The sequence below is a fragment of the Papio anubis genome, chromosome 11, assembly GCF_008728515.1.
Source record: "Papio anubis isolate 15944 chromosome 11, Panubis1.0, whole genome shotgun sequence".
In the NCBI taxonomy this organism is placed as follows: Eukaryota; Metazoa; Chordata; class Mammalia; order Primates; family Cercopithecidae; genus Papio; species Papio anubis.
In genome coordinates, this window is record NC_044986.1 from 84,893,302 (window position 1) to 84,916,345 (window position 23,044).

General features: G+C 40.9%; 1 protein-coding gene across 1 annotated transcript in view; it reads right to left on the reverse strand.

The window, feature by feature from the left end:
* LOC101020244 (FERM and PDZ domain-containing protein 2) overlaps positions 1-23,044 on the reverse strand; it is a 101,402-nt gene that overhangs the window by 41,620 nt on the left and 36,738 nt on the right. The window contains exons 11-13 of the mRNA XM_031651928.1: positions 14,025-14,180; positions 8,823-9,008; positions 3,240-3,396 (exon numbers count right to left, since the gene is read on the reverse strand). Coding sequence (XP_031507788.1) covers positions 3,240-3,396; positions 8,823-9,008; positions 14,025-14,180 — 499 coding nt within the window. The remainder of the gene's footprint in view (positions 1-3,239; positions 3,397-8,822; positions 9,009-14,024; positions 14,181-23,044) is intronic.

Sequence of the window (23,044 nt, forward strand, 5' to 3'; positions counted from 1 at the left end):
AGGGCAGTTTGAGAAAACAATAAATTATGAACATAAGGGAGGTAATTAGTGTAAGTACTTAGCATAACACCAGAAAAGTTAGTAATAACAATAGTAAATAGCTCCATAGCACTTCGTAAATGCTCAATAAATATTAATTTGTCTTATGTGATGTGTGCCCCATTTTAACCAATAGTCTCACTCTTAGTTATAACAATAATACATGTTCATTGTTGTAAGTTTAATAAATATCAAAAAAGTATCACAGAGAAAACAGTCATGCCTGCATACCTAACTCCCAAAGGTAATAACAAGTAACATTTTGGTGTAGTTCATTTCTGTATTCTTTCTTATCTTAAAATACATTAATATTAAACAAATTAGTGTGGTGTGTCTATCTATAACTGTGCTATTCAATACAGTAGGCACATGTGGTTGTTTAAATTTAAATATAAATGGATGAAAATTAAATAACATTGAAAATTTAATCCCTCAGTTCTTGTTGCCACCTTTGAAGTGTCCAATAGTGTGAACAAATGTGAACGTGAAAGAGCCAGTCCCTCAAGATGGATTCTGAGCAGCTAACTGGGCCCAAATATTGCCTTGGCTATTCAGGCTCTTTTTAGGTCCCATACGAATTTTAGAATATTTTTTTCTAATCCTGTGAAGAATGACATTGGTAGTTTGATAGGAATAGCACTGAATCTGTAAATTGCTTTGGGCAGTATGGCTATTTTTACAATATTGATTCTTCCAATCCATAAGCATAGAATGTTTTTCCATTTATTTGTGTCATCTCTTATTTCTTTCAGCAGTGTTTTGTAGCTCTCCTTGTAGAGATTGTTCAACTTTCCTGGTTAGCTGTATTCCTGGGTATTTCATTTTCTTTGTGGCTATTGTTTAAGTGGGATTGTGTTCTTGATTTCACTCTCAGCCTGAGATGTTGTTGGTATATAGAGATGCTACCGATTTTTGTACATTGGTTTTGTATCCAGCAACACGGATCGAGCTGAAAGCCAAATTCCTAAGGAAATTAATGCAGGAACAGAAAATCAAATACCACATGTTCTTCCTTATAAGCAGGAGCTAAGCATTGATCAGACATAGACATAAATATGGAAACAATAGACACTGTGGACTAATAGAGGGTGGAGGAAGGTGAGGTGGGTTAGAAAACTACCTATCAGCTTCTATGCTCACTACCAGGGTGACTGGATCCATACTCCAAACCTCTCAGCATCACATAATATTCCCATGTAACAAATCTGCACAAGTACCCTCTGCATCTAAAATAAAAGTTGAAATTTTTCTGAAAAAAATAAGTTCAGGCAAAAAAAATCCTACCATACTAGGTACCTTAAATTTTTAAGATATGGTCCTGGTAAAACAAGGGTATTTATATTTTTTGAATTTAGAAGCACAGTAAGCAAAAGATCTGCTAAGCAACCAAAAGTAGGAGAATGTGATGAGTTACATTTCTCACTGTAATTGCTAAGCAGCAGCAAATAGCTTCCTGATTGGTACAGGTGCTTCCAGGGCTATTTAATAGGACATTCCTTGTCATTCTTGTTGGTAGGTAATCTTCAACTGTGCTGCATTCAGGTCACCGTGCTGTTCACCTGATCTCTAGATTATGTGTACTGCAGAAACATTTTAGTGTTTTTCCTTGCAAGGATTCCAATCTAAACACAAATTACAAACTCTGCCTCTTCAGTAATCTGGTCCTGCTATGAATTTAATACCAAACTCTCAATTAAGGGTGATACAGTAGATGGCTACAGCCATTATGGCAAGGACCATGGTGTATCATTACACTACTTCCTCTTCCTGGGCACACAGGAACTCCTCCCTTTCCAACCCCTCTTGTAGTGGTCATGGGGACCGTGTGACTATGTTCTGTTAATGAAATGCAGATGAAAGGAATATGAGTCACTTTGGGGTCTGTCTCTTAAAACATCTTGTGCAATTTTACACCTCTCTCTTTCCTTTCTGGAGTAATTGTTCTAGATAATGGAGCTCTCCGTGGAAGCAGCCAAGACCCCAAGTCGCTGGAGGAGAGCTGCAAAATAGCCAGACTAAGAAGCACCTGAGAAGCAAACTTTTGCTGTATTAAGCCATTGAAATTTCAATGCTTATTTGTTACCTTTTGTCCAAAATTGTATTATGTTTCATAAGTAAATAAAAACTAAAAGCTAAAAAATATAAATAAATAAATAAATAAATAATAAATAAATAAAACAGAGCCAAGCAGCCATTTGCTGATTAGAGGTCACACAGGTACTCTGAGTTCCCTGAATACCCCCCATTCTGTTTAACATTGGGACTTTCAGAGCTCACCTGAACCAACCAATCAGAGCTCACCTGCCTCCTCAAATCAGAGCTCAGCTACTTCAGCTAGTCAGAACTGCACCACATCAACCAATCTGAACTAAGCAAGTTTGAATCCTTCATTTGCATAAATGAACTTGATTGGGAACCTAGGTGGGAACTTTCTCTATAAAAGCCAAACCCTCTCTTTGTTCTCTAGAACACACCTTTGTTTTATACACAGGTTGTGCCTTCTGGGTTTGCAGACTGTAATGAGAATAAAGTCTTTTCCTTCGAATTCCTTTTCCAAAAACTTTTGTTAATGATAGGTCTGCATTGCTAGTGACTCCCACACTGAACAATGCAGATATTTCCATCATTGAAGAAAGTGTCATTGGACGGTGCTAGCTAGATACAGTCTTATAACTTCCTTTTCCTCACTTAGCACCATATCATGTAGTTTCATGTATCATCAGTGTCCAAAAACTGATTTTACTGTCTGACTTATATAGATGTTCTTGGTTTATTTATCTGGTCTTCTATGTTTGGATACTTAGATTACTTTCAAATGGTCACTGTCATAAATGACACCCTAGTAGACGTCCATGGGCAGCAACTTTTGGGTATGTCTATATTGATTATCTTAGGATAAATATCTAGCTACAAGTAAAATTATGGGGCCAACAGGACATGCACTTTTTAAGGCTTTTGATATATATTTCCAATTGCACTCTGAAAAGATCATATTAATTTACCCTCCCAGTGTTATTTATTTTAGTGCTTGCCAACATGAGAAAATAAAACTATATTTCATTTTTATTGTATTTCTGTCATTATTAGAGAGATTTACAACTCTGTTAGAGGTACCCAGATCAATTGTTTCTATTTATACAAATTATTTTATGAAATAACAAACTGTCACAGTGTATATGGGGAATATAGCTTCTACTTACCAAATAAAACATGGGAAGGCTGCCCAGAACCCATCTGTGCATTAAACCCATGCTGGGCTGAGCAGAGGTCCAGTAAGTATTTACTGGTCTTGGCTGAATCCGTGACAAACGTGTGCTTCTTCCCAGTGACACTGCTTGTGATGGTGAACTTTTTTTGCTGAAGGAAGCAAACACAGACTTTAATACACTGATCATCCACAACTCTCCACTGATGCACAACTGCAAGAAAATGCTCGGTCCCTCAGTTCCACATCCTGTAGCAGGCATTCACGGGTGCATGGCAGATGCTGTCTGACTATGGCCTGATATTCTTCTTGGCGTAAAGGAAATCTCTCTTTTTAGTTTTTTCTTCATTCATCAATCAAGTTGTTTATCAAACAATTACTATTTTCCAAGGAGCATGCTGGGTGAAGAGAACATGAAGTGGGTCAGGTACATCGACCTCAGCAAGGATGGAACCTAACCCTCAGTGTGCATTATGAAAAGCCACTAAGTACTCCCATTGCCTTTATTGTACAAACTCCAAGAAGTTGTAGACAAAATCTCAACTAGTCGGGTTATGAAAAAGATAAAAACACCTGTGTGTTATAATATTTCTGCCTATAACGTGGCAGATTCTGTTCTAAATGCTTTATGAGTATGAATTTATTTTGTCTTCACAACTACAGAATAAGAGAGATTCTATCACTTTTTTTATTCTGCAGATGAAAAATAAAAAAGCAAGAGTCCTCAAAATGCCACAGGAATTGAGGTCACACCACAAAGAAATGCTTCCCCACATTATACCTTCAAGGCCCACAAACAAAGTGATAGTATTTGTCCAGCTCACTGGGCTAAACCGGGGAAGATGACCTATATGAGCCTACCTGTATAGAGCCTTATGAGAAAGATATAAATTTTTGCAATATATTATTCTGATAAGAACAATAAAATATAAATATAAGTGGTATTAAATATTAATTCGTATAAAACTTCCAAATAAAATCTTCATTCTGGGTATTCTATCTATTTCAATAAGAACTTTCAGCTTGCTCCTATAAAGATAACTTTATAGAAACAGGGCTTATGCTTGAAAGGGCTCCCAGAAACCCCTGATCCTCTTTAAAGCTAATCTCTTTTAATTCCTGATGGTCACCATTTCCAAGAAATTCCATTCACGCATGTCAGATATCAACAAAAGGCAGATAAATATTCATTGCTTTTTCTCTGAGAAACTCCTTTTCACCATTAACTTAATTTTAGATAAATTGCTCATTCTCTATATACTCTACTTTTACTGATAAGTATAGTGCTAAGCCTCCTTGTGCTAATAGGAATGGATTCTGAATCCAATTGAACTGTACTATAACTAGTATTTCTTTAAATAAGGTGTTGTCTCAAGCATTCATAAATGCTGCTCTACTACTCGTAATAATTCTTTAGTACTCAACAGATCATTTTATCCACACTTTTTCAAAGTTGAATATTTGCTTGAAATCCAAACACTTTATCAGTACACACTGATAGTCTTTCATGCAATCCTGACAGTTTTATATTAAATTTATCCAGATATTAAGCACTTTTTATATGAACAAGTCACTCTTCTTTTGAGACAGGGTCTCGCTCTGTCACCCAGTCTGGAGTGCAGCAACACAATCATAACTCACTGATACCTTAAAGTGCTGGGTTCAAGCAATCCTCCCACCTCAGCCTCCCAAGTAGCTGGGATCACAGGCAGGCACCACCACATCCAGCTAATTTTTGTATTTTTTAAGTAGAGACAGGGGTATCACTATGTTGCCCAGGCTAGTCTCGAACTCCTAGGCTTAAGTGATCCTCCTCAGCCTCTCAAAGTGCTGGAATTACAGGGATGAGCCACTGTGCCTTGCAAGAATAAATCACTTTTTAAAATGTAATAACTATTTTTTAACAAATCTGAGAAGGGAGGATCATTCACACACACACATACAAACAAACACACACACCAAAGTTTATTTCAGCTTATAAACTCTCAGCAAAACTCTCCTTTCAGATGCCAGTGCTCCAAGGTATCAAACACCAGAGTGGAATGTTGATCCTATTTCTTGACATAAAGGTGAAAACAGTTTTGACTGTAGTGGTTTGGATTTTATTTCTATTTATCACCATTTTGATAACATCATATAATGGAAAATTCTTATCCGCAAACTTTCGCATAGGCAAGCTGCTGCTCTAATGATGTATACGATGATGTATAACTCCAATCTCTGAGTTTTCAGCACCAGCATGAAATCCCTTCTTTACACTTCTGTGGTTGCAGTATAAACATATTAGGTTGGTGCAAAAGTAATCGCGGTTTTCGCAGTTAAAAGTAATGGCGAAAACCGCAATTACTCTTGCACACACCTAATTCATAGCAGGTGCTCTGTAACATGCTAGTTTCAAAGCATCAGTTTACCATTTTGAATGTTTTTCATCCCTAGGAGTTTTGTTGTTGTTTTTTTTTTTTTTTCTGTTGCTATTTGTTCACCTGCTTCATTATTTGTTTTGATACATCTTTGTATCAAATACAAATAATAGTTTTCTAGGCAGGGGAGATTTGCCATCAAGCTAATGAAACTGAAGCTCCAGGACCCTCACCTCCTGGGAGGAGCCCTGGCAATGCATTCACATGGTCTTATAATGCGCAGAAAGTAAGATGTTCTCACCCCAGTTGGTTAAGACCACTGACTCTTTCTACTCAGACACACCCTCCTTGCCACTTACCTTCGCACCAGGTGGTATTGGGTGATACGAACCAGATCTCTCTAAGAAGTTGAGATGGGGATACACTTTGTTTAGATTTAGTTGGATTTATTTAGGTGATTTGAAGGCTCTTCTAGAATTGCTTTATTGCTACCCATCCCAGAATACTCCTTCCATTTGTCTAACTCACCTAAAATCTCAGCAGAAAGTTGCAGGGCCAGCAGCCAGATGAAATTGACCATGCTCTATAATACCCAGCCCCCAACGGAAGCATGAGCTGTACAGAGCCAGTAGCTGATCTACAAGAAGTTTTTGCACTCATCAGAAATGAAAAACTATAATTTAGTTCTCAAAAATACTCATCCAATTGAAATGCTTCCCTATCACAGATATACTCTATAATTGTGTATACTGCATTATCAATACATCATATGAATTATTTTATGGGAATCCCATGAAATAGAATTTGTTAGGTTTCACGCATTTGCAGCAAAGAACTCTGTTGCAGCACTAGAAACAGCAAAAATGTTTCGTGCAAAGCTGCGTGTTTCATGCATCCTATTAATCATTTCAATAATAAAAACATTTCAATCCACCACGCTAGAAGAAAAGCTAAACTACATTTCTATCCTCTCTAGAGAAAATTATATAACAAAAGTTTCATCATACGGAAAAATAATCACAGTATGCCATTAAAAATTTGAAAGGAAAAAAGTATTATAGACATTGTCAGGAAGTTAATAAAAATATTACTTGCTGGCTTTTGTGATATCTGCAGGATTTGTTCAGCTTTTAAAAATTCATAAAGTTTTTGTGATTTCTTTTCTCATTCTAAATAAACATTTCTTTCATGCCATCTATTGTAACTTTGTATTCTTTTTCATAAAGAGGGCCCTACATAGCATGTATCTGCTTCTGTTTCTATGCATTTCTCTTCAGAGATTTAACTAGTGTTGATAACCAAGAACAGTTACTAACATGCATAGGTTTATTGTTCTAGAAGGAACAAGTTTTTGATTGAACAATCAAACCACATATGGATGCCAACACATCTACGAATCATATTCTTTGGAAATGTCATCTTTCTCTATTTCCTTTGCTGCTTTGGTGCAGGCTGGCAAGATGAATGATCTGTAATTGTTTGAAGAATTTTGGCCTCAGGTATTAAAAAGCAAAACTAAGACCAGTTTCCTGAGTTAATTTTCATATTATTCACTGAATTCCCTATTTTGTTCTTACAGAAGCATAAAGAGTTCAAGTCATTTTCTGCATAAGATGCTTGGTTTGCAGCAAGCTGCCGATGACATTACTTCATCTGATGACTGTTCTGTAAAAATAAGTTATTCATGCCAAGGAAGAGGATGATCATCAGAGAATGGAAACCCTAATTAAGTATTTTTTGAGCTAGTAAGTTTGTCTTCAGAGCCTGATGACTTCCCAGTTTTAATCAAGAAATTAATCAACTAATTTAATCAGGAAATCCCCTGGTAGGGGGGGAAATAAATACCTATAAAAGTTAAACCAATGTATACATAAAGTATTTACTTAAGGGGACTGTTGAGCTTTACAGCTTCAAAAAATTCCATTTTTAAAAATTACTTTTTAGGTTATCTACATTTTTATGAATATTTTGAAGCATAGTGCATTGAAAAATCTGAACAATTAAACATGCAATAAAAAATAAGTAATGTAGTAGTATTAAATTCATTAAACAAAGTTCTTCATATAATCTTTCAGTTTAGTTAAAGTAATTTGAGTAACTAAAATTCTGAAAAATTCACAAATATAAATTCATTTGAGTTTGGTCAAAATAATTTGGGAAAAAAGTCAGTTTCCTGATAATATATGGACCACTTGAATAAACTCAATTAAATTGTGCTCAATTATTATTTATTTTTAGATGTAAGCTTCTTTCCTGAAAACAAACAATAATTTATTATGAAATTGTATCTTGACAATGTGTTAACTTCAAAGCCAAGATGGAAGAAATAAAAGAAACATCCTGAAAATGAATGAAAGCAATTATGTTCTACTCAGGAAACTCTAACATCAAATAATAATACAAATAGTGATCTAGTCAGAAAATATTTTTAACCATAGATAAAACTAAATAGGAAACAGATATTTTCTCATGGGCCACAAGATAAAGAACTTCATATTTTATAATAAATCATCACTGAAGTGACACAGGTGCTGACTGGAACAACCACAGGACAGGCAGAGGCTGTCAGCCACCAGGGTACAGTGCCAGAGCGACTCACTTCAGGAGGTAGAAATATGCATGCAAATAGTGTTCAAGTAGATTCCAAATGTTGTATACTTAACGGGGATTTTCTATCCAAAAATAGACTTTGAAACTTTTAAGATCTATCAAAATTTTGCAATCCTCAGTGTCCCGTAGCACACCTGTAGTCCTCAGAGACAGACCAGAGGCCTTGGCACATTGTGTGCAAAGGGAAAATTAAAACACAGGAAGAAGTTTCCAAACCTCTCAGGCTCCACTCAACCTAAACTACACTCTCAACATCCATTTCCCATCTCCAGCTTTGCTCTCAACATTAATGGAGTCTCCAAATTAAGAAAACTTTACCCAGAAGGGAAGTGTAGCCCTTTAGATCAATGGTTGTTCTTGGGGATATGTGGGGGTCCAGGCAAGGAATAGTAGGGAAGAAATGGCCTCCTGAGGACCTCCCAAAATCCCTTGGCAGACTTCTTCCAAATATCCTTCAATGCATCAGAATGCAGGTTAACAAACAGACAGGTTGTGAGAATGTTTGGTCAGGAGAAAGCCACGTGACCCACGACCCATTGCTCCTCTAAATGGCCAACAAATTAGAGGAAAATGAAGTGCAGGTTATTTATCAACTCAGCTGCACTCACGTAAGTAGAAATCTTTCCGGTTTCTCTCCACTGAAACCATAAAGTTGCAATTCTGCTGTTGTTTTTCACTTCATATACTACGACACCTTTGGCACAGATCCCCAGGGCCATCTGCTCTTCTGGCCTCCTCTTCTCTGAGAATACTTGGTGAACCAGCACACCGTATTCTGGGAGCTGTTGAGTGACCTGGAGCAGAAAAAGGCTGATGTAGAAGAGACAGGCACATGGTTTAAAATAATGGGCCTCACGTCATTCACTCCATGCAAAACATACTGATAGGCGTTCTGAAAAGAAAGAGTAGGATTGTCACAGAAGTTTAGGAAACACTGGATCGAGCAGATTTATTTGCTACATACAGATTTCTCTGCACCTCTGATATGATGGAATTTTCCTTTTTTTTTTTTTTTTTTGTAACCCAAGGAATACTTTTCTTATGGAATACCTAAAACAGTACTTAGAACACAGTTATTATGAAAATAACACAGTAGAATAATAATATTCTGAATAAGTTTTTTAGAATTCATACTCTTCTGGGACATCTCATGGTAAGAGATTTCTTTTCCTGGTTGTGTCAGAGTCTATAGTGTTTTCTGTTCCAACCCCCTTATATGACAGATAGAAAAACTGAGGCTGAAGCATAGAAAGCAACCTTCCAGATCACCAGTATTAGTTGTGAACTGCAGAGAAAATGACAATTCACTTTGGCACTCCTCACCATGCAGCAATGCCTTCGTGGGGGTCCCCATAGCCCAAGGTCTTGCCTCTGTTTACCAGGTTAGGGGAATAAATTTTGCCAGGGGCCATGGGCCAACTGGAGCTGGGGACTGCATTAGGCCACCAACTTCTTAAGAGACCAGAGTATAAAATGAACACAAATGTTTCTACACCTGAATGGCAGTCACTTTCCGACCCTGGGCTTTCCCAACTTCATCTTCACCAGGAATACGCCAGTCCCCATCAGAAAGTTGATGTGTCTCTGGGACCCACAGCCAGGACCTCTTGCTCCATGCATTTGAAGCCCTCTCAGAAGGGTTGTATTGCTAAGATCTGGTATCCCGTTCCTACCCCTAACCAGAGAGCAACATGTCCTATCCAATCTCTCTCACCCCCAGGCAAGGTCACAAAAACAGGGACAAATTATAGCTTTTGAGGGCTCCTTTCTCAGGCTCCTTGCCCATTCACCGTTGATGAAGTCCATGCAGACAGCTTATGCTGCCTGCAGACTCCACAGCTCTTCACACAAGGTTCAAATTACATTTCTGAACCCTAAGCCTCCTTCGTTTAACTTTGGAGAGACCCTGTCATCATCATCATCATCATTATCATCGTCATCATAATCAATCAGTATCCTCATCATCATACAAATCAATATTTATTGAGCGCTGGTGCTGAAATATCCAATGGCCAGACTGGGCACGTGATTAAAGTTAAACAAAGCAGGACCACCCCAAGATAACTAGGTAGATGTTTTTAAAGAATTCGGTGTGATATTTCTTTTAAAAAGTAAGCACTAATAAGTAGTCCTCATTAGGATAAAGACGCCTTTGCTAGACTTACAATTCTTCAATTGTTTAGTATTAGTTTATATTCTAATTTATTGTTTATACAAAGAGAGATATGATACTTTTCAGTTCTTTGGGCCTCAAGATTCCTACTGGTAAAGCACTATGCTAAGCCTCTCCCAGCATAATTTCATTATTATTTAATCTTCAGAACAATCACAGAGAAGGTGAAGCTATCCCTTTTCTAAGTAATCTGTCCAAGTTCCTGCTTTGGAGCCAGGAATAGAAATATGGAAAGATGAGCCTGTTTGCTCCTGAGTCTTCACTCTTAACAACTGAAATACAGGGAATCCAAAAGGCCTGGAAACATAGATGAATATACTTAATGTTGTCAATGGCATCTTCATCTGCAAAACAATAAAATAATGAAGTCTACCTCCATTCCCTGTCTGCTAGGGAGTTTCCTAGGATGCTTCTCCTGGCCCCGTTTGGATTGCTATTGCTGGGTGTCCTTTCAAAGGGTCATTTCCTCTCCATGTGCTTTGGGCCATCTTACTACAAGGCCTGTCCTCCTTACAACAGGCAGCAAAGTTGAGACGGGACCAAGCACTCCTGGCTGCCAGCCACACAGCACCCTTGCTGTATTGAACGTTCTTCAAAACAAATGGATTGTTATTTCTGGATATTCATCAAGGGGTTCAGAATTCATCTTCTCTGACCTTATAATTCCACCTGTGGGTATCTACCCTAAGAAAATATGCTGAATAATCAGGACAACCCCTTCTCATAATGCTGTTCAGTACAGATTTGTGGGGTGATTTGGGGAAACCAGCTCCTGGCAGTAAACGGTTTCCTAAAAACAGTACTGCCTTAAAATTGATTATCAGGCAGGCTTTGCAAAGGATATTTATAAAGCATTTGTAATTATCAGGAGAGTGCATTTGTTGTAGTGCTAAGTGGGAGAAACTATAGGATACAACCAGTATGATTTCAATAGCAAGAAAAAAATATTTTAATAACCTATCACAACCCACAGCTATGTAGGAAAATGGCTCCATGGTTGAGGAAGTTAGGAAAACACCGAATTCACCTTAAACAGGTTATTCTGAGATTAATAAGCTAGCATAGTTGTGAATCTACAGACAGACTATGGTATTCAGTGCTCCCCAAAATGGACTTTTGCCCAGTCTGTTGCTAGTATGAGATGCTGAACTGTCAGAGTTAGTCATTAGTGAACTGGGGGCCGAGAGGCAGCCTCCCAATAATGGTTTTCTCCTTTTCCTAATGAAAAACAAGAGCCATGAGGAGCTATAATTAAATGATCCAGTGATTGCTTGTAGAGTAGTAACTGAGCTCTGTGATGGGCTCTGAGGATCCAGGACCCTCCAGACATTTATAGCCCAGTAGAAGGGATGGAAAGTGTCCAGAAATGACTGCAGTGCAAGGTGTCTTAGCAATATGTATCAACAATGTTCAAAATGTTTATTACCTTCCACCCAGTAATTCCACTCATGAGATTCTATCCCTAAGGAATGAAGCAGAAATACAGCTAAGATTTATATGTAAAAGATGCTAATCTCAGTATCGTTTTAAATAGTCCCATATTGGAAACTATTTATATGTTAAACAATAGAGCATTGAGAGAAAAAAGTAGGGTACAACATACGTTAATTCAAAAGAAGTTTTCAAATGTTTAGATTTATGGGATTATATGCATACATAAAAGTGCATATATAATATAAAGCTAATTTTAAATATATATGCATATACACATATATAGGAATGCACAGAACAAACAGAGAAGGATGAATATACCAAAATATAACTGTGCTATCTCCAGGCAGCAGAATTATTAGGAGATGTTTACTTTTATAATCAGGGAGGGGGAGAAAACTTTTAACAAACCCTCACCCTAATGAGAGGCTCCCAGTGTGCTCTGGGGGTGATGACAGAGCCCTGTCTAGTTTCTCTCTCTGTACCACAGGCAGGTAACACCAGTGTTAACAACCCCAACCAGTCCACCAAGGGGAACTGCAAAAGCAAGAGTGCTCCTTGAAACCCATAAAGATTACATGTAAACGAAATAAAATCTATTCAGTGCTTTCTGTGAATGGGGGAAAAATTAGTTTCCTGTATTTTTGCTTCTGAGCCTGGTAGTTTCTTTTACAATCATTTTCCATCATTCAACCAGGAAGTGAGGGACCCTGACAGTGAACTCAGCACTCAAAGCCAGGGTCTGGGCAGAGGCCAGAAGGTAACGTCCATCCTGCAGGCATCTGTTGCAGGGTTGGGTCCTTGGCCTCTAGACTGGATTCTGCAGGTCTGTGGCTCTGTGACCACTCATCATCAGGTGGCTTTGAAGTCTCCACTGGTCCTTCATCAGGGGAATGCTTCGTCCCCTTGACAGGGAACACATGTGCAGCCCAGACTATGGAGTGTCCTGATCATGCTTTGCCAGTGCTTCTCAAACGAAACGCTTGCAGGTTACACTATGTTAGATACAGGGATAGTTCTGCAAAATGACCAGCTGAAAAGCAAAGGCCTGACCTCATGTTGGCTGTTCTGTTTTCAAGTATCCACCTCAATTAAGGGCTAGAAAACACAGACGGAATATTTCTACCTGACTTCTGTACAGAGAAATATACAGATCTCCTAGCTTCCTTTTAAAACTGCTCCCCCAATCAAATGGCCCAGCCTGTATCCTGTCCTGCGGAAGCTGCGAGTGTCCTCTCACTTGCCCCCCAGCTGTATCTGCATAGGCACAGTAGCCACTCCCTCCCTGGTCCCCACATCTTGACATAGAGTAGCTGGTATTGTTCTTGTTCCATTGAGCGTTTATTGAGTTGTGTGCCTGTGGGTAGACCACAATCCTCCCCACAAGACATGGGGCTTCCTGGGAACAAAGAGCATGTGCTTTTTGTCTCCATTTTCCAGTGCCTGGCCCACAGCAAGGGGAGGTTGTGGAGTAGCAAAGACTATTCATCATTGTGTGTGCCCACACAGGGGTACTGCAGTGCCACTGTTTCTGCCCCGCGGGTGAAGAGACAGCGGGCTCAAGCTGTACCCCTGTGCACAGGCCGCAGCAGCTGTGCTGTGTTGAGGACTGCTGCCTGGAGGGCTGCAAACTTGGGGTTTTGCAATGGCTTTTCTCTGGCTCAAGCTCTGATCTCGTTCTTCTGCTGTCCCATGTGTCAACTCTAAGAAACGTGGTCTCCCTGCTTGGAGGAAAGTGTCTGGAATGCTGATCTAAGATTTGGCCGGGCACAGTGGCTCACGCCTGTAGTCCCAGCACTCTGGGAGGCCAAGGCAGGCGGATTACCTGAGATCAGGAGTTTGAGACCAGCCTGGCCAACATGGGGAAACCCTGTCTCTACTAAAACACAAAAATTAGTGGGGCATGGTGGCAGGCACCTGTAATCCCAGAGCGAGACTCCGTCTCAAAAAAATAAATAAATAAATAAGGAAAAGCCCTACCACACTCACCCCAGCTCACTAAATCCTACCCTCTTTGGGGTCATTTCCAATGTCAGCTGCTTCCAGAAGCCTCTCCTTGCCCCTCCCTCCCTCTTAGAGCTCCACGCTTGCTCGTGCCTCCTTGTGGGTCTGCACACACCTGGGCCCCTTGAGAAGGCTCCAGAGGGGACTGCTGACTGCATTCCCTTGAAGACCAACACCTCTCTCCAGGTCAGGAAGGCCTTACCCTCAAGAACTCCAGCTCAGCATCCTCTCCCCAGAGTGCAGAGCTGAGCCGGTGCATCTCTGAGATTTCGACTTGGACCCGTAGAGCGGTCATCCTCTCGATCAGACTTGCTGGGATGTAATCTTCAACGTGAAAGTATGGCTTACTCTCCACCTGCTGGAAGTAAGATGCAGAGGGGGAGGGCATGATCAAGACACTGTCCGGGGGACTCTGAGCAGAATGAAAACATTATCTGTAGTCACAATTCCAGGAGAGCTCCAGAGAAAGACAATTCCTCGAGGTGCCCACCTGGGATATTATTTTCCACTATATTCGAAACAGGGCCAAACCCTAGGACATGAACAGAAAAGAGAGAGTAAAGGAGCTGTTTTTGAACCCCTTTTTATGCCAAGTAGTTCACAGAACACATAAGTCTCTTCTGATTCTCACAGGAATACTCTGAAGATGGCATTGTCATTGCCATTGCCAACATGAGCAAGAGAGAGGTCACTCAACAGGGCAAAGCTCACACCACTTGAAAGTGACAGAAACAAGATTTGTTCACCCCAAACCGTCACACTTTCCATGATGTGTGTTTTACCAAAAGGCACAGCCAAACCTTGGCCCCAAAACTCCATGTTTTTTTTTAATTCATTTAGCATTTCTGTCTACATGCACTCCCAGAACATTGTCTCTTCACACCAGAAAGGTCTTAGCTTTGGCATCATTGCTGCACAAGAAGGTGTTCAAGGAGTAGCCCCCTGAAAAAGGGGAGACTGGATACCCCCAGCCCACCTTCGTCAAGTCTGTTCTTTGGGAGACTGAGGCTGCATCCCTGCTAGGAGAGGATGGCAGGTCGAATCACTCACTGCTTGATGGTGGGTTCCCTGAACACAGACTCTGGGGCAGGCAGAAGTCTGCAGAAGTCCATGCAGGAGTGATATTGAGGTCCAATATACAGAATGAGGAATGCAGGACCAGCCAGAGGGAGAACCTGACCTTACCTTTGTATTCCCAATTCAACATGTCCTGGTCTCAGGATGCCCTTGCCAGCCTAACCCTGGGCAAGCCATTTCCCTCCAGTTGAGAGCAGTTACTCATGAGGAAGGCAGCTAGGATCTGGGAGAATCTGGCCTCGTTGGGGTTGGGGGTGAACGAGTTGGCCTGAGGGGGGATCTGAAGGGAAAAGCACAGTGTCCGCCACCTCCCACTCTCCTGATGTAGCATGTCCCCATGTGGCCATGGACCAAGAATCCTCAGGCTGATGCTGGCTCGTGCTGGTTTTGAGCTCAGCTCCACCACAAATGGAGAGACATTGTTCAGCAGGCTAGTGCGTAAAAAAAGCATTTAGAATACTATTAGAGTAGCCAAATTCCAGAACACTGGCAACACCGTGCTGGTGAGGATGTGGAACAACAGGAACTCTCAATCATTGTTGGTGGGATTGCAAAATGGCACAGCCATTTTAGAAGACAGTTTGGTGGTTTTTCATAGAACTAAACATATGCTTACCATACAAACGAGCAATTGTGCTCCTTGGTAATTATCAAAAGGAGTTGAAAACTTATGTCCACACAAAACCTGCACACAGATGTTTATAGCAGCCTTACTCATAATTGCCAAAACTTAGAAGCAAATGATGTCCCTCAGTGGGTGAATGGATAAATAAACTGTTACATCTAGACAATGCAATATTGTTCAGTGCTAAAAACAAATGAGTTGTCAAGCCATGAAAAGACATGGAAGAGTCTAAAATGCATATTACTAGGTGAAAGAAGTAGGTGTGTAAAGGCTACATACTGTATGATCCTAGATATATGATATTCTGGAAAAAGCAAAACTATGGAAGTGTAAAAAGATCAGGGGTTTGGAGGCAGGGAGAAATAAATAAGTGGAGCATAGAGGATTTTTAGGGCCACGAAACTACTCTGTAAGATACTTGAAAACTGGTTATACAAATTGAGTAATTCTTGTCATATCCAACTAAATCAGAGTCCAGGAACCAGGAAGAAAATGAACTCGCGGCACATAGCACCTGCTCCAAGAATTAAATTTTTCCATCAGCCCAACTACTGAAAGGACTTGCTGTAACCCTAAGACCAATTTTACCTAGTAGCTGCTGAAAAGACCTGCTGGGACTCTAAGACTTGTTTCACCTCTCACTGTCACTCACCAATCAGTTTTCAGTTCCCAAAAGCTTCTAAAGTGCTGATGAGTCTTCTTTCAAAACTACAACATTTTTATTCCTAATAAAAATCCCAACCTTCTCTTCGTTCTTGAGACACACCAAAGACCACCCAGTATGTGAGCATACCCCAAACTGCAATTCTTGCTTCCCAAATAAATTGTTTTAAATTTAGAGATTCTTCTCCATATTTTATTTGACTTCAACAATAGCGTAAAGGTGGATACATGTCTTTATACATTTGTCAAAACTCATAGAATGTACAACATCAAGAGTGAACCTCAGTGTAAATTATGAGCTCTCAGTGGTAATGGTGTGTCAATGTAGGTTCATTGATTGTAACAAATGTACCTTCTGGTGCAGGATTTTTATGTTGTCTGTAGAAGGCCGTGCATGTCGAGGGGCAGGGATATATGAAAACTCCCTGTATTTTCAAATCAAATTTACTGTGAATCTAAAACTGTTCCAAACATTAAAGTCTATTAAAACATTTATTTTAAAAAGCATTTAGGATCTTTGACCCAGGATCCTTTTGGTAGGAATATATCCAAGAGAAAAGTCCATAAGGGACTGAAAAAACTCTGGGGTCAAGTACACTTGTTTTTATGGCATTTATAAAACAGAAAAATCAGATGCAATTTAAATGATAATAATAGTAGTTATCACTCACATGGTGCTACTGGGTGAATATCCCACAACACAAGAATGAAGAAGTGAAGGAAGACTGGGAAGGCACAGCAGGCTGCCACTCCAGAGGATCACTAGGAAGGCCACTGGAGGACATGTACCATTGAGTGAGAAAGAAGAATGCAAATCGAATGTGGTGAAGTTCACAACTGTGTAAAAACCCCCGCATGTGATCAAGGCAGGGAGAGAATGCACCCAGAGGAAAGTTATTCTGCTGTGATGATGTGATTAAGGAGATTTATTTTTATACTAAATTGTCTTTGTCTCCCTTTTTAAAATGCAAATGTAATCATGTTGCTTCCCTGCTTAAAATTCTTCGGGGGCTCCCAATCTTTCACAACAGTGGTTTCCAAGTTATTTTTGTCAGCACCAGAACCATTTATCAAAGAAAATATAAGCCCCTTAGGAGGCCACACTGTCTTCCCAGATACAACAAGTGGCCACCACCCAGCTTCACAGCCACCGAGGCTCAGGCAGCGGACAGGCCAGACTTCTCCTCTTGTCCATTCAATGACACAGAGAGGGACTCTCCTTTCTGAGGCCTCACTCAATGCCCTTTGAAGTGTCCATTGCAGCACCTGGCATATAGCAAAGCAATGTGAAGTGAGCCCTGGTCGCACTCTTTCTAGCTTACCTAACCTCACAGAGTCACAACTTTCTCAATGGCAAATGTAAATAGCACCAGCTTTTCAGGGTTGATGTAAGAATTCAATGGTGCCAAGCCCAGAGCAGGCCTTCCATAAATCAAGACTGAGTAAGTGGTTGTATAAATGAATGGGTTTGCGTAAACTTGTTGATCTTCACAAACATGAGACAGGAAAAAGGTCTGCCTTCAGGGGCCACATGGGGGCAGCAGAGAGCACCTCAGAAATGTCCTCAGGGCAGTAGACAGGTTAAGGCTTGGCAGGATTTGGGGATGGGGAAGCAGAAGGAGGAGAATGAGATGACACTGAGCCAGAAGCAGGGTAAGATCAGTCAGAAACTGGATGGGCACAGGAAAGCACCATAATGGAGTGTTGGTGCTGGTCCATTTTATGTGTCAACTTGACTGGGCCATGGGGTGCCCAGATATTTGGTCAAATATTCTGGGTGTGCCTGTGAGGGTGTTTTTGGACTTGACTGACACTTAAATCCATAGACTGAATAAAGCAGATGGCCCTCCCTAATGTGAGTGGACCTCATCCAATCTGTTGAAGGACTGAATTAAACAAAAAGACTGACCCTCCTGTGGAGAAGCAGCTCCTCTCTGCCTGACTCTCTTCATGCCAGGATGCAGTTCTTCTCTTGCCTTTGGGCTCAGGCTTGGACTGGAACTGCACCATTGGCCCTCCCAGGTTTCCGGCTTGCTAACTGCACAACTTGAGGCTTCTCAGCCTACATAACCACATGAGCCAGTGCCTTCTAATACATCTCTAGATAGATAGACAGAAAGACATATAGATGATAGATAGATAATAGATACATAGATAGATATATAGGCAGAAGATGGATACAGAGATGATAGATAGATAGATAGATAGATAGATAGATAGATAGATAGATAGATACATAGATACATAGATACATAGATAGATACATAGATAGATAGATAGGTAACTACCCATTAGTTCTGTTTCTCTAGAGAACCTAGACTATTATAGGCTCATAGAGACAGGTCTGAGCCCCTGGAGCCCTGGGGCAAGAGACTCTGCTGTACTGACTCCAGGTCTGAGTAAGAGACTATTACTCAAACTCCCACCTGCCTCCAGTGGATCTGACCTGTGGTCCCCAACAACTCTAAGTGCTAGAGTTAAACTCAGGTTTGACATCCTGTATCTGAATCTACAGACTGAAGGTTAGCTGTTGTGTTATTTTATATTAGAGCACTATAATGCTGGAGGAAGGAAAAGGAAAGCTTGTAAGCATAGGTACCACACATGCATTGCCACCTTTCACCTTTACAGCAGATTTGCAAGAGATTGATGATTATTTTCCATTTTGCAGATGAAAAAGCCAAGGCTCAGAGAGAAAATATGCCAAGACCATATAGCTACTGAACCAGAGGCCACAGCAAGAATGTCAACTGATTCACTGGGACACTCCTGGCTTAGAGCACCCTCCTCCCAGGACTCCCCAGGGTAGCACCACAAGGGCAAGAAGAAGGTGGCCTAGGCATGAAAAGAGCCCCAGGCCTGGGTACTGAGGGCAGGAAAGAGTTCAAGGATAAGCAGTGACAGGGCTTGTCAAAAGGACAGGGAGGAGGTTAAGGGGTCCAGGCCAGCTCTGAGACACTGCCTCCCTGGGGCAGTGTCAGGGGCAGAAAGTGAAGTTCCAGTCCCCATGGACCAGGGTAGGCCCAGGAGAGGGGACAGATGGGAATTGAACTACAGTTCCCTGACAAGTCAACTGCTGATGTTCCGATGGATGACTGTCATCTGTAGTGTCTTCCAGTCCAGGAGTTTCAGCTCCATTCATTCACAACTCTTGCACAAACTCCCTGTGCTTCAAGCACTGCCTTGGTGCTGGAGAAATGGCTACACAAAACAGACAAAAAAAGCCCTTACCCTCAGGTGTTTTCTATGCTAATGATCAATAAAATGAATTCATCATCCCACGTGATGATAAATGCTGTGAACAAAAACCCTGCAGGGTAAAGGAATACGCAGGGACTTTGAAGACCCCAGGACATAGCAGCACCTTCCGAAGCTGTACCGGGAGGAAAGCAAGACAATGTTGGGAGAGTCTGAGAAGTGGTTTTTCGAACCGCAGTCTGTAACCCATTGGTGAGCTATGAATCAATTTGGGGGCCATAATCAGCATTTTTAAAATGAATGAAAATATAATAGGAGATATCAATGTGCATTGCATATAGAAAGGCTGCACCTTATTTCCTGAGGTTTTTGCTTCAGTTCTGTTCTATATACTTGTGTGCATGTTGGGTTTTAATGTCCATTTATCCATGGGACATGGCAAAAAAATGTTTACAACCCCACTGTTCTCACTGCTTTAACTGTTGGGCTTGTCCCTGCTCTTCAGTCCAGTTCCAGAGCCAAGGCAGGCAAGTTATAATTGAAGTCATTCACAGCCCTCCCCATCTATCCCACATACCCTATGAGGAATAAGACACAGAACTCTGCGAAGGTGTCCACACCCAGTGTTGGCTACTGCTTCTCTTTCTCAGACTCAGGGTGTATTAATCTACTGGAGTTGCCATATAACTGGGAAGCTTAAACAATAGAAATTCATTTTCTCATAGTTCTGGGGGCTGGAAGTCCAAGACCAAGGCTTCCGCAGGTTTGGTTTCTCCCAAGGCCTCTCTCCTTGGCTTGCTGACAGCCTCCTTCTCCCTGTGTCCTCACATGGCCTTTCCTCTGTACTTGTGCCTCCCTGGTGTTTCTTTGTGTGTCCAAATTTATTCTTCTTATAAGGGCACCAGTCAGATTGGATCAGGGCCCACCTTAACAGCCTCATCCCAAATTAATCACCTCTTTAAAGGCCCTAGTTCCAAATACAGTCACCTTCTGAGATACTGGTAATTAGGGGTTCTACATATGAATTTGGGGGCTCAAGACTCAGCCCATAATACAAGGTCAGACCCCGGTGATGTAGCAGACTAGAACTTTAGGTAAACATGGTTCCTTTGTTCACCAACGATATAACATCTCTGACCACTAACTGCCCACTGTTGGTGGACATGTATTTCTGGCCACATGTGACTATTCATCTTCTTTTTGGAAATGGGAAACCATCCTTCCTCCCTCTCAGTCTATGCACTTTGCAGTGTGAGCTCTATCCCTGCCTCCTAGAGTGACCATGGGGTTAGACTGAAGTCTAACCAATCAAAGCATGACATCCTCCTACACAATGATTGGCTTCAGGTGGGCACATGACTCTGTCAGCGCCAATGGGACAGAAACCCAGGATTTCCATGCCATTTCCAAGGGAGAGACTCTCTTTCTTGCACAGGGCTAGAACCTGGAGGGTGGAATTGGAAAGCCATGAAAGGCAAATTTGACAGGAGAGCATAGCTCAGAGACACAAGAAGCCCAAGTCCCGCTGACATCATGTGAGTTCCTATCACCCAGGGTCCAAGGTAAGAGTGATTGGGCTGGAAGCTTCTCACAGGGATGCTAGGGGGCTGAGAAAGAACCAGAACCCTTCAGTTTTGCAAGCCAGTAAATGACATGTTTTATTCAAGCCAGCCTGAGCTTGATTTGCTATCACTGGTAATCAGCAGAATGCTGTCCAATCACCTGTGCTGGCCAAGGGTATAGGAGGATGCTAAAAAGGACCCAGAGGGTCCACTTGTGGAGCCAGGAACTCTAGGGGATTGGTACTGACCTTGAAAGGTATATAACATTGAGACGGATGTGCAGACATTATGGGAAAGGGCATTCAAAGGCCCAAGTACCTGCCAGTTCTTAGGATCTCAAGGATTTAAAGGTCCTTTTGAAGATTTCTGGGGCAGAAGGGTGGGGTGGGTGTGGTTAACATTTCGTTCTTTCTTTTTTTTTTTAAGCAGTGAATTCCTCCTTCACACAGTCCTCTTGAAGAAGACCATCTCTTCTCCAAGCTAAGCATTCCCCAGTGGTACCCAGCATTTGTCACATGACAGTGGTGAGTGCTATCCAAGATCAAGCCCCGTGTGCTGACTGGGAGGTCACCAGGGAAGAGATTGGTGGAAACTTCCCCTCCTTTGCTCCTTCCTCTCTGCTCCTACTGATGCATCCAGAGATGGACTCCACATTCAGATGCCATGTCACACTGCTTGGTCTCTGTTGAGGTCTGTTCCCAAGCCTTTCCCTTCATCCAGAACATGGGCAGGAGATGGGGGAAGTGCTGCATAAACCCCGAAAGCAAAATTACACTGCTCTCTGTAACAGCTCAAGTGGTTGGTTTCTCCTTCCTGCCTTGTGTCCCCATTTTAAATCCTAATTAGGTAAGTAAATACATTAGCATAATCCTTCCCTACTAATAGGCATCTGAAAATCAAATAACAAGTAATTAACTCCATTAACTCCCTGAGGATTATAACAGAGGACTATCATAGGCAGTTAAATCAAAGAAACTTGCATATGACTCTGCTGCAGGGGCAAGGGCAAGGGCTTGGCCAACAAGATTAGAATTGCCATTTGAGAAGAGTGTATCCCAGAAGAATCAGCATTGGCCTTGGAGTAATACATCTGGGCTCAAATTTAGACTTTACAATGTACTAGCCACATGAACTTCAGATCACTCTTCTAGGAAATTGTGTGATAATATCAACTCTATGATATTATCACACCAGTTTACAATGTTGCTGTGAGAGCTGAGTTAACATAAATCGAAAATGTCTAGGTAAATGCCAGGTACATAGTGATCTTTTAATAAAGGTTGGCTGTTACTATTCAAAGCAAGACTAAGCAAAAAGAACAAATCTGGAGACATTACATTACCTGACTTCAAACTACACTATAAGGCTATGGTACTGGTATAAAAATGGTTATATAGACCAATGGAACAAAATAGAGATTCCAGAAAAAAAGCGAAACACTTACAGTCAATTGATTTTTGACAAAGCAAACAAAAACATAAAGTGGGGAAAGGACACCCTATTCAACAAATGGTGCTGGGATAATTCGCTAGCCACATGTAGAAGAATGAAACTGGATCCTCATCTCTCACCTTATACAAAAATCAACTCAAGATGGATCAAAGACTTAAAACCTGAAACCATAAAAATTTGAGAAGATAACATCAGAAAAAACTTTCTAGATATTGGCTTAGGCAAAGACTTCATGACCAAGAATCCAAAAGCAAATGTAACAAAAACAAAGATAAATAGATGGGTTTTAATTAAACTAAAAAGCTTCTGCACAACAAAAGAAGCAATCAGCAAAGTAAACACACAACCCACAGAATAGGAGAAAATCTTTGCAATCTATACATCCAACAAAGGACTAATATCCAGAATCTATAAAGAACTCAAAGAAATCAGCAAGAAAAAAAGTGAATAATTTCATCAGAAAGTAGATTAAGGACATGAATAAACAATTCTCAAAAGAAGATATACAAATGGTCGGGGGCAGTTCCAAGATGGCCGAATAAGAACAGTTGCAGTCTACAGCTCCCAGAGTGAGCGACGCAGAAGATGGGTGATTTCTGCATTTCCAGCTGAGGTACTGGGTTCATCTCACTGAGGCATGTTGGA